Source organism: Mobula birostris, chromosome 13 (assembly GCF_030028105.1).
Source record: "Mobula birostris isolate sMobBir1 chromosome 13, sMobBir1.hap1, whole genome shotgun sequence".
NCBI classification, from domain to species: domain Eukaryota; kingdom Metazoa; phylum Chordata; class Chondrichthyes; order Myliobatiformes; family Myliobatidae; genus Mobula; species Mobula birostris.
This window is the reverse complement of record NC_092382.1, coordinates 14625682-14638470: the sequence shown is the minus strand read 5'-3', so window position 1 is coordinate 14638470 and position 12789 is coordinate 14625682. Positions and strand designations below refer to the sequence as shown.

At 44.5% G+C, this 12789-nt stretch overlaps 1 protein-coding gene across 2 annotated transcripts; it reads left to right on the top strand.

Annotated features, from left to right (window-relative positions):
• The first annotated feature begins 779 nt into the window (after nt 1–779).
• LOC140208441 (uncharacterized) lies at nt 780–11928 on the top strand. 2 transcript variants are annotated; one of them, XR_011888781.1, is made up of 3 exons: nt 780–807; nt 6062–8863; nt 11059–11928. XR_011888781.1 is itself a non-coding variant. In XM_072277126.1 (2 exons), the coding sequence occupies exon 2, from the start codon at nt 6386–6388 to the stop codon at nt 7673–7675; it is 1290 nt and encodes a 429-aa protein (XP_072133227.1). In that variant the 5' UTR covers nt 780–807; nt 6062–6385; the 3' UTR covers nt 7676–11040. The 2 variants fall into 2 exon arrangements, 1 of the variants encoding a protein (XP_072133227.1); XM_072277126.1 differs by lacking the exon at nt 11059–11928 and having other exon boundaries at nt 6062–11040.
• The last annotated feature ends 861 nt before the right edge of the window (nt 11929–12789 follow it).

Sequence of the window (12789 nt, the reverse complement as noted above, 5' to 3'; positions counted from 1 at the left end):
TTTTGGGTCATTTTCACTAATTTCAAAGGACTGTGTCTCAGACAGCTGGGTTGTTGCAATGTGCCTCTAAAGTCTGACAGTAGACGAGCGAGTGAATCATTGATGGAGCAGAGTCAGAAAACAAAGAGTTGTCAGCCTGATTCAGGGCTTTGGGGCTCCAGAAAGAGATGGGACTTAGAGTTTACAAGGAGGAGGAGGAAGAGAAATCAGGCCGGCAGGATATAGCTACAAATGAAAGATCAGAAACATTTTGAAACAGTTTGATTGGAAGAAAAAGGTGGTTAATTTCTGTAAATTAGTGGTGGAAATCAACAGATCAGGCAGCAAATGTGGAGTGGAATAAATAGACAACGTTTAGGACGAGCCCTTTCAGCATACCTAGACTGTGTACTCCTCTGCTTAGTTGCTGCCTGAACTGCAGAGTTCCTCTAGCATTTTGTGTGTGTGTGTGTCTCTGTACTGTATTTCCAGCAACTGCAGAATCTCTTGAGTTTTATATCTACATTTGTACGAGGATTGTACTTTGGTATTAGATACACGGTGATATTGAGTATATTTTTTACGGGAGCCGCTTTCTGCATTAAAACAGCTGCTGAATTTTCTATATGCACAAAAAAAACTGAGCTATGGAAGTGGAACTGGTGTATGCAGAAACTTTTAATGGCACCGTGATTACCCATAAAGCTGTGCGATAGAAATTTCGCCCTTGCCGAAGCACCGATCAAATGCGCAGGCGTCAGCGTTGCGACGTTGCCGAATATCACGCATGCGCGCAGTATACGGAAGGCCTCAAAAGACCGACAGCAGGTAAGAGCGCGTCCCCGGGGATGAGGGAGAAGGTGAGGGGAGACATGGAAAGGGGAGAGCGGAGTGGGAGGGACAATTGCTGTGACTCCGGGCTCTGTGACCCGCAATCCCGGGACAGTCCTGTTATCTTCCCTCTCTCTCAGCCCCACGATCCGTACACGGGCCCCGGGGAGCTTCCAGCTGATGAGGGAATGGGAACCGATGGGTCTCTCAGACAGAGCTGAGCTCCAGCTGTCTAAATGCAAGGATCGGGAACTCGGAGAAAGGGAACAAAATCTTTTACATCAGCTGTTGAGAAAATCACCTTTGTTCTGCCTCCAGTCACAAACAAGAGAAAATCAGCAGAGAGGGCACAGTTTTAAGGCGCTTGGAAGCAGGTACGAAGGAGATGTCAGGGGTGTTGTGTTCTTTATACGTACCGTGGGTTACTGATAACAAACCATATTCTGCAGAACTGAACTTGTATTTAACAGCAGAAAAAAACAAGTTTTACACTGCCATGCTTCTTGATAATTCTTCATTTCTGCGCATGCTGGGAACTCTGCCCAGTCACGTCCTGACACGTGATATCACCACAAGAGGTGAGTTTTTTTTACACAGGGTGGTGAGCGCGTGGAATGGGCTGCCGGCGACTGTGATGAAGCCGGACATAACAGGGTCTTTTAAGAGGCTCCTGGATAGGTACATGGTGTGTAGAAAAATAGAGGGCTATGGGGAACTCTAGGTAATTTTTAAAGTAAGTAATGTCTGGCACAGCATTGTGGGCCGAAGGGCCTGTATTGTGCTGTATTGTATTTGTTGTATAAATGGGGAAGTCACTTACCCATGACCTCTGGTTGTCGTCTCGCCCAACATCAGTGGAAAAAGCTGCTTGCATTTACCCTATCTATACCCTCATACCTTTTTAAACTTCCAACAAATCATCAAAGCAATGTATAATATCCTTGTTTACGCTTAGAGCCTTTTTTAGATGTATAAAATGATGAGGGACATTGATCGTGTGGATAGCCAGAGGTTTTTCCCCAGGGCTGAAAAGGCTAACACGAGGGGCATAGTTTTAAGGTGCTTGGAAATAGATACCGAGGGGATGTCAGGGGTAAGTTTTTTTACACAGAGAGTGGTGGGTGTGTGGAATGCACTGCCAGCAGTGGTGGTCGAGGCAGATACAATAGGGTCTTTTAACAGCCTCTTAGGTAGGTACATGGAGCTTAGAAAAATAGAGATCTATGTGCTAGGGAAATTCTAGGCAGTTTCTAGAGTAAGTTTCATGGTTGGCACAACATTGTGGGCTGAATGGCCTGGAATATGCTGTAGATTTCTATGTTCTATGTTGAACAGCAAAATTACTTTGGCTACCCTACAATCCTCTGATAACTCTCCCATTACTAAGGATGATTTAATTATCTCTGCTAGGGCCCCAACTATTTCTGCACTTGCCTCCCGTAGGGTCCGAGGGAGCGCCTTGTCATGCCCCGGAGATTTATCCACCCTAATCTGCCTCAGGATAGCAAACATCTCCTCTTCTTTAATCTGTACAGGGTCCACAATTTTAATGCTGCTTTTCCACACTCTCATTGACACTCTGTCCATCTCCTGATAAATGAGATAAAAAAAAATTAAGATCTCACCCATCTGCTTTCGTTCCACACGTGGATTGCTATTCCGGTCTTCCAGAGGACCAACTTTGTGCCTTGCAATCCTTTTGTTCTTAATCTATTTCTAGAATCTCTGACAATTATCCTTTATCTTTTTTGCGAGGGCAATCTCATGCTTTCTTTTAGCCATCCTGATTTATTTCTAATGTGTTCTCTTGAATTTCTTATACTCCATAAGAACCTACCTGCCTATCTCTGTGATGCAACTCCATTTTGTGCTTCACCAGGGTCTCAATATCTCTTGAAAACCAAGAGATACAGTTTCTATCTTTATCTTTTATTCTGACAAGCACATACCCACTTTGTGCTTACAAAATTTTGCTTTGAAGGCCTGAATTTACCAAGCACACCTTTGCCACAAAACAGCCTGTCCCAGGCCACAGTTGCCAGATCCTAGTGTCATAATTCCAGGTGTTGATCCATGCCCTGAACACATCCGCCTTTCCTAAGCTGCTCCTTGTATTGAAATATACAGGATTGAGCATATTCACTGCACCATGCTTAGCTTTTTCATTCCTGTCTTTGTCTGAGGTCTGAACAACAACTGTCTCCACAACGTCTCCAGTATCTGTTCTGTTATTCAGGCTCCCATTCCCCCTGCAACTTTAGTTTAACCCTCCCCCACCCCCACCTCCCACCATGCAGCTCTATCAGCCCTTTGTGCTTCATCTGCCAGATCAATAAAAAGGAGGCGCATACCAGGTACGGGCAGATAGGAACAAATGGGGTACTTATGAAGTACAGGGAATTCAAGTGAACACTTAAGAAAGACAAAGAAGACATGAGGTTGCCCCAGCAGACATGGTGAAGGAGAATCCACGGGGATTCTGCAGATATGTTAAGAGCAAAAAGGATTGCAAGGGGGGAAAAAAAATTAATCCTATGCAAGATCAGAACAGTAGTTCTGATCTGAGACAAAATAGATGTGGGAGATTTTTTTCTGCATCTGTATTTACACAGGAGATGGACACACAGTCTATAGCAGTGAGGCAAAGCAGCATCAACTTCATGGACCCTGTACAGATTACAGAGGTGGAGGTGTTTGCTGTCTTAAGGCAAATTAGCGTGGATAAATCCCCAGGGCCTGACAAGTTGTTCCCTGGGACCCTGCGGCAGACAAGTGCAGAAATTGTCGGGGCACAAGGACAGATATTTAAATGATCTTTAGAGCCAGGTGAGGTACTGGAGGATTGGAGGGCAGCCAATGTTGTTCCGCTGTTCAAGGAAGGCTGTAAAAATAAACTAAGAAATTGTACATTGGTGAGCTTGACATCAGTAGTGGGAAAGTTATTGAAATGTATTTGCAGGAACCGGATATATAAGTATTTGGATAGATGTGGACTGATTAAGGATAGACAGCATGGCTTTGTGCATGGTAGGTCATGTCTAACAAATCTTATAGAGTCTCTGGAGGAAGTTATCAGGAAAGTGGATGAAGGCAAGGCAGTGGATGTTGTCTACATGGACTTTAACAAGGCACTTGACAAAGTCTCATATGGGAGGTTGGTCAAGAAGGTTCAGTCACTCAGCATTCAAGATGAGATAGTAAATTGGATGAGACACTGTCTTTGGGAGAAGCCAGTGTGTGGTAGCAGATGGTTGCCTCTCTGACTGGAGGCCTGTGACTAGTGGTGTGCCACAGGGATCAGTGCTGGATCTGTTGTTGTTTGTCATCTATATCAGTAATCTGGATGATAGTGTGGTTAACTGGATCAGCAAATTTGTGGCTGACGCTAAGATTGGTGGTGTAGTGGTCAGCGAGGAAGAGTATCAAGGCTTGCAGTGCGATCTGGACCAGCTGGAAAAATAGTTTGAGAAATGGAAAACGGAATTTAATGCAGAGAAGTGTGAGTTGTTGCACTTTGGTATGACCTACCAAGGGAGGTCTTTCACCGTGACTGGTTGGGCACAGTGGAGAGTTGTAGAAGAAAGTGACCTGGGAATACAAGTCCTTAATTCACTGAAAGTGGTGTCACAGTAAGATAGAGACGGAAAGCAGGATTTCAGCCCATTGGCCTTCATGAACCAAAGTACTGACAATGATAGATACTTTATATTTTATTGTCGCCAAACAATTTGTACTAGAATGTACAAACATCACAGCGATATTTGATTCTGCGCTTCACACTCCCTGGATTACAAATATTAAATATTAAAATATTAAAAGTAGTTAAAATTAGTCAATATTAAAAATTTAAATTAAAAATCATAAATAGAAAATAGAAAAATGGGAAGTAAGGTAGTGGAAAAAAACCGAGAGGCAGGTCCGGATATTTGGAGGGTACGGCCCTGATCCGGGTCAGGATCCGTTCAGCATCTTATCACAGTTGGAAAGAAGCTGTTCCCAAATCTGGCCGTACCAGTCTTCAAGTTCCTGAACCTTCTCCCGGAGGGAAGAGGGACAAAAAGTGTGTTTGCTGGGTGGGTCGTGTCCTTGATTATCCTGGCAGCACTGCTCCGACAGCGTGCGGTGTAATGTAAGTCCACGGACGGAAGATTGGTTTGTGTGATGTGCTGCGCCGTGTTCACGATCTTCTGCAGCTTCTTTCGGTCTTATGGATGTTATGTTGACTTGTAGAAGATATTGGTGAGGCCTAATTTGGAGTCTTGTTTGCAGTTGTGGTCACCTACCTACAGGAAAGATGTAAAAGAGGTTGAAAGAGTTCTGCAAAAATTCACAAGGATGTTGCCAGGTCTGGAGGACTTGGGTTATAAGGAATGATTGAACAGATCAGGACTTTATTCCTTGGAATGTGGAAGATTGAGCAAAGATTTGATTGTGATAGAGGGGCACAGATGGGGTAAATGCAAGCTGGCTTTCTCCACTGAGATGGTGTGGGACTACAACCAGAGGCCATGGGTTAAGGGTGAAAAGTGAAACGTTAAGGGGAACATGAGGGGTAACTTCTTCACACAGATGGTCATCTGGGTGTGGAATGAGCAGCCAGAACAAGTGGTGCATGCGAACTCAATTTCAACATTTAAGAGGTTTCTATAGGTACCTGGATGGTAGGGGTATGGGAGTGGGTGGTTTAAATAGTTCAGCACAAACCAGATGGCCCAAAGGGCCTGTTTCTGTGTTGTAATTTTCTGTGACTGTGACAAGAACCTGAAATAATACAAAAATTCACTTTAAGTCCTTTTAACAGCTGTGCAGACCAACCATTCATCTCAGCAGGAATTTTTTTATATGGCGTTAAAACTGTGGCACTTTAAGTTAATAATACATAAAAGAAAATCCTCGCTACACATCAAGAAAGACAATTTGCGTGAGACTGTTTCAGTTACTGTGGGGCCAGGCACCCATGCTGCTCAGCAGGAACAGGGAATAATAACAATGGAGAGAGTCAAACTGAGCCAGGTCACAGATTGGAGATGGCAGAAATGCCCCATTCTTATAGAGACAGGAAGAGCATCAGAGAGTTTGATGGTCATTCCAGATACCAGCACTGTGCCCAGTTGGAAGATGATTTCTCTCTCCAACTTGGGTTGAACCTCACTGTAATAGTGTGATGCGAGAATACACTTTGACAACTCAAGTGATCTGATCTGAAATATTGTCCGACACCCGTTGATTCATTTTGTAAATCTTTTTACAGGTTAAAAATGACAAGGAATCTGTCTACGGGAATCTCGAACACAACACGCCAGTTTTGCTGTATCTGTCCGGATATTTGAGAAGTGGAGCAAGGGATTCACTCGATCATCCTTCCTGCTCAGACTGTGGGGAGGGATTCACTCAGTCATTTCAACTGAAGATATATCAGCAAGTTCACACCGGACAAGGTCATTCATTTGTTCTGTGGGTGAGAAGGCATTCAGTTGGTCATCCCACCTGTAGACACACCAGTCAGTTCACCCTGGGCAGAAATTTGGTCATCTGCTGAATTTGTGGGAAAGGATTCACTCGGTCATCCGACCTAATGGCTCACCAGCGAGATCACACCGGGGAGCGGCCGTTCACCTGCTCAGACTGTGGGAAGGGATTCATTAACTCATCTGACCTACTGAGACACCAGTCAGTTCACACTGGGGAGCGGCTGTTCACCTGCTTGGACTGTGGGAAGAGATTCACTTGCTCATCCCACCTGAAGGTTCATCAGCGAGTTCACACTGGAGAGAAGCCATTCACCTGCTCAGACTGCAGGAAGGGATTCACTTGCTCATCCCTACTGAAGGTGCATCAGAGAGTTCACACTGGGGAGAGGCCGTTCACCTGCTCCGACTGTGGGAAGGGATTCACTTCATCCTCTGTTCTACACAGACACCAGCGAGTTCACATTGGGGAGAGGCCGTTCACCTGCTCAGTGTGTGGGAAGGGATTCTTTCGATCATCCGACCTACAAGCACACTGGTCTTTTCATACTGGGGAGAGGCCGTTCATCTGCTCCGACTGCGGGAAGGGATTCACTTGCTCATCCCACCTGAAGGTACATCAGCGAGTTCACACTGGGGAGAGGCCGTTCACCTGCTCAGACTGTGGGAAGGGATTCACTTCGTCATCCCAACTGAAGGTACATCAGCGAGTTCACACTGGGGAGAGGCCGTTCACCTGCTCAGACTGTGGGGAGGGATTCACTGTGTCATCTCAACTGAAGGTACATCAGCGAGTTCACACTGGGGAGAGGCCGTTCACCTGCTCAGACTGTGGGAAGGGATTCACTTCGTCACTTGTCCTACAGAGACATCAGCGAGTTCACACTGGGGAGAGGCCGTTCACCTGCTCAGACTGCGGGAAGAGATTCCGTTGCTCATCTCAACTGAAGGTACATCAGCGAGTTCACACTGGGGAGAGGCCGTTCACCTGCTCAGACTGTGGGAAGGGATTCACTTCGTCATGTGTCCTACTCAGACACCAGCGAGTTCACACTGGGGAGAGGCCGTTCACCTGCTCAGTGTGTGGGAAGGGATTCATTCGATCATCCCGCCTACAAGCACACTGGTCTATTCACACTGGGGACAGGCCGTTCACCTGCTCCGACTGCGGGAAGGCATTCACTTGCTCATCCCACCTGAAGGTTCATCAGCGAGTTCACACTGGAGAGTGGCCCTTCTCCTGCTCAGACTGTGGAAAGGGATTCACTTGGTCATCCCAACTGAAGGTACATCAGCGAGTTCACACAGGGGAGAGGCCGTTCACCTGCTCAGTGTGTGGGAAGGGATTCACTCGGTCATCGAACCTACAGAAACACCAGCGAGCTCACACTGGGTAGAGACTGATCACCTGCTCAGACTTCGGGAAGAGATTTTCTCAGCCATCTCCACCGAATGTGCATCATTGAGTTCACACTGGGTAGAGGCCGATCACCTGCTCAGACTTCGGTAAGAGATTCTCTCAGCCATCTCTGCCGAATGTGCATCATTGAGTTCACACCAGGGAGAGGTCGTTCACCTGCTGTGAATGTGGGAAGCAATTCACTCAGTATTCTAACCTTATGTAATTCTCACTTTGGCTAGCAGCTTAATATAGGGGGTGATAGCCCCCCAGCCCGGCCAAACTTAAGAAATCTTGTTTGGGTGGAAGCTGCTTGATGTGTTCCCTGTTACATATCAGTACCCCGAAATAATAAATGGTACATAATATGCGATTAAACGATTAGGCTTTATAGTTCTTTCTTTGACTATAGGGCTAGTAAAGAAAAAATAAAGAAGAAAAAGGGCCCACTCTCTCCATTCATGTCTTCTCATCTCTCCCCGGTAAAACACCGCAAAAATTCCTCTTCCTGACGAACAAGAAAGAACATTTCTGTCATTAGATAGCCCTGCATTCAAAAACCCTGTTGTCTCTAGTCGTAACCTAAACATTGCTGTTACAGAGAAAACATTACCTCAGCAGTGAAACATTGCACAGAGGCCGTTACATTAGCTGTGAAACCTTACAGCATGTTATTTGTGACACACTGCCGGGTTCACACTGGGGAGAAAGTTTCAATAAGCTGCATGCTGGATATTTGTCCGTCACCATTGCTGAATGCAATTTCGAGAGTGACTGTCGGTGCTGAACTCTGCAATTATTGCTGCTGCTCACCACACCCAGTTCTGCACCCTGGTCACTGGGCATGGGAGGAGTTTCTTCTGCTGCATATTCACCTTTAATGGGACTGGAGTTTAACGTGGACTGGAGTGGAGAGCGGCCAGTGAAGGAGTGGAGCTTTGAGGCTTTGGCTCAAGAGATTTTGGCAGTTGGGTTGTGCAATCAAGTCAATCAAGATTTGAACAGCTCAGACCCAGCAGAAAGCAGCTGATTGGGCAATTGAAAATTGAGAAGCTCAACAAACAAGTGAAAAGAGGGGCAGCTCAAGCCAGTGAGTGAGTGGGGTCAGTGAAGGAGTGGAGCTTTGAGGCTTTGGCTCGAGAAGTTTCGGCGAGCAAAGGCAGAGGACGAGCTTGCTCCCAGTAAGGTAAGGCTGGGTATGTTTCTTTAATTATTTTGATTAACTTAGGAGTTGGTAATGGAGGCAGTAGATAGGGCAATCCAGTGCTCCGATTGTAGAATGTGGGAAGTCAGGGACAGCACAATTGTCTCTGATGACTAAACCTCAGGGATCTGTACTGGGTCCAATGTTGTTTGTCATATATATTAATTATCTGGATGATGGGGTGGTAAATTGGATTAGTAAGTATGCAGATGATACTAAGATAGGTGGAGTTGTGGATCATGAAGGAGGTTTTCAAAGCTTGCAGAGAGATTTAGACCACTTAGAAGAGTGGGCTGAAAGATGGCAGAAGGAGCTTAATGCTGATAAATGTGAGGTGCTGCATTTTGGTAGGAGTAATCAAAATAGGGCATACATGGTAAATGGTAGGGCACTGAAGAATGCAGTAGAACAGAGGGATCTAGGAGTAATGGTGCATAGTTCCCTGAAGGTGGAGTCTCGTTTGGATAGGGTGGTGAAGAAAGCTTTTGGTATGCTGGCCTTTATAAATCAGAGCATTGAGTATAGGAGTTGGGATGTAATGTTGAAATTGTACAAGGCATTGGTAAGGCCAAATTTGGAGTATTGTATACAGTTCTGGTAACCAAATTATAGGAAATATGTCAATAAAATTGAGAGAGTACGGAGGAGATTTACTAAAATGTTGCCTGGGTTTCATCTCCTAAGTTACAGCAAAAGGTTGAACAAATTAGGTCCTTATTCTTTGGAGCGTAGGAATATTGGGAGTTAGGAAAAAAGTGAAAAAGCAGGATCTCAGGGATGGTAATCTCAGGATTGCTGCCTGTGCCACGAGACAGAGGGTAGGAACTGGAAGTCATGGCAGTTGAAAGTGTGGCTGAAGAGTTGGTGCAGGGGGCAGGGGTTCAGATTTCTGGAGCATTGGGATCTCTTCTGGGGAAGGTCTGACCTGTACAACAAGGACGGGCTGCACCTGAACTGGAAAGGGACCAATATCCTGGTGGGCAGGTTTGTTGGAGCTGTTGGGGAGGGTTTAAACTAGTTTGTCAGGGGGGTGGGAATCAGAATGTGAGTGCAGAGATGAGGGTAGGAGGACAAGGGCACGATGCTGTGTGTTCTGAGTTGGTGAGGAAGGACAGGCAGGGGACAAATCATAAATGTAGCCAGTTCGAGGGGTTGAAGTGTGTGTATTTCAATGCTAGGAGTATTAGGAATAAAGGGGATGAACTTAGAGAATGGATCAGTACATGGAACTACGATGTTGTGGCCATTACTGAAACTTGGCTGGAGGAAGGGCAGGATTGGCTGATGCAGGTACCGGGGTTTAGGTGTTTTACAAGGAATAGGATGGGAGGTAGAAAAGGGGGGGAGTAACATTACTGATCAGGGATAGTATCACGCCTGTAGAAAGGGAGGATGCTGCAGAGGGAGTGTCCACTGAGTCGGTGTGGGTGGAAGTCAGAAATAGGAAGGGATCAATCACTGTGCTGGGAGTAGTCTATAGGCCCCCAAATAGCCTTCGGGACACTGAGGAGCAGATAAGCAGGCAGATTTTAGAATGGTGCAGGAAATACAGGGTTGTAGTTATGGGTGACTTCAACTTCCCTCATATTGACTGGCACCTCCTGACTGCAAGGGGGATAGACGGGGCTGAATTTGTCAGATGTGTTCAAGAAGGATTCCTGACACAGTATGGGGACCGGCTGACGAGAGGAGAGGCCATACTGGATCTAGTTCTGGGTAATGAACCTGGTCAGGTGGCAGACCTCTTGGTGGGGGAGCATTTTGGTGAGAGTGACCACAACTCCCTTAGCTTCAGCATAGCTATGGAAAAGGATAAAAACAGACAAAATGGGAAAGTGCTTAACTGAGGAAGGGCTAACTATGAATGTATGAGGCAGGAACTAGCGAGAGTAAATTGGAAACAGGTGTTCAAAGGTGAAAGCACAGAAGTAATGTGGAGGAAGTTTAGGGACTACTTGTGCTGGGTTCAGGATAGGTTTGTATCACTGAGCCAAGGAGAAAATGGTCGGAAAAGGGAACCGTGGCTGACGAAACACGTGAGGCAACTCGTCAAGCGGAAGAAGGAAGCATATGTTAGATATAAGAAGCAGTCAGAGCCCTGTTGGTCACTTTTCGATTGCTCCTACCCTGTTTACTTAATTGTCTCTACCAGTCTTTTTTTTTTGAAACCTTATTAGAATACTTCAATACTGCTTTACTCTGGCTGGGAAAAGAACCAAAGCATTTGCAAAAGAAAGAGAAACAGAAGATGAATCCCCAGTCACTTTGGATTCAATCAGTGACTTGCTTAAACAGCAAAAATCGGAATTCTCTGACGAGTTTGAACGGCTCAACGACAAATTGGATACAATTCAGCGAACTTTATTTGAGTATGAGAACCGAATTCAGGAGAATACTGCGAAGCTAATGACACTTGAAGAGGACATTGAAGATACAATTAAACTCTGCAAAGAGTGATCTTTATCCAATGATAAAATGCTGAAAAGGATCATCAGTCTCGAAAATAGAAACAGGAGAAGTAACATGCGAATCCTGGGTCTTGAAGAATCAATTGAAGGTGCTGACCCTACAAATTTTTTGCAAACTTTCTGAATCAGCTTTTCCCTGCTTTATTCACTTCCGAGCTGACTTAGAAGCCATTGTCCTTGGCGGCGAAACCCAGCTCGGTCGGACTAGCCTTTCATGAATTTCAAATTAAGGACCTTTTAATTTGCCATACCCAGAGAGAAGGAATGATCGATTTCCAAAATTACAAGGTTAGATTTGTGGAAGACTATTCGCCTGAAGTTTTGGCTGATTGCATGAAATATAAACAAGTTATGTTGGAGTCTTATAATAAAGGATATAAACCATCCCTTCAGTTCCCCGCACGTCTGAGTATTGTTTTGAAGAACGGATTGCGAAAAAGAATAAGTTCAGTTGAAGATGCAAAAGAGTTTCTAAAGGATGAAGTCTAACACTTATATTTCTTATTTGATCAAATTTTTTCTTCTGTTAATATGAAATTGAAATAAGGTTTTATTAAACTCATGTTTTGGCTATTCATATATTGTCTTTTGTTATATATTTTTTTGATACTTTATTTTATCCCGTTTTGAGGCTTTATTTTAATATAGCTTTCTTTGAATTTGTTTGAAGTGATCCTTTCATATTTTCGAATACTGAGTTATTTTACTTTTTATGTTGTGTCTTGGTAGGGACATAATGACCTTGCAGGACTGGAGTTTTTTTTTCTGTCAACGGGATTTTTGGGGGCCGGTACTTAGTTCTTAGCTCACTGACTGTCTATTGGTCAGCTTTCTCGCTTTGGGTAGGGGAGGGGGTAGGGCCTATTTCTCTCTGGGAGCTGTATTGGGTTGAATATATGATTGTTCGTTTGAATACCTTACTTTACCGTTTGCTTTCTAGTTTTAATAACTTATGGCTAGATCTTTTAATTACTTGTTGATTGGTATTTAAAATGGTTCAAAATATTAACCTGTTTAGTTTGAATGTGAAAGGGCTGAATTACCCCACCAAAAGGAACAAAGTGTTTGCTTATATTAAAAAATAAAAGCACCCATTATTTTTTTTTACAAGAAACACAGATACACAGCTGTGATACCTTACGTTTTTTTTTACTGGGTGGAAGGGTATGCAATTCCACTCTTCGTTTAAGGGAAAATCACGTGGAGTTTCGATTTTTGTAGATAATACAGTTTCCTTTATTCAGCATAAAGTTGTTTCGGACCCTAATGGTCGATTTGTTATTGTATCAGGGAGTTTAGACAGTAAGTTGATTGTTTTTGCTCATGTTTATGCCCCCAACATAGATGATCCTGGATTTTTTGAACGTCTATTTTCATTTTTGCCAGATTTGTGTACTTACGCCCTTGTGATGGGACGAGACTGTAACAGCTGGTTAGATC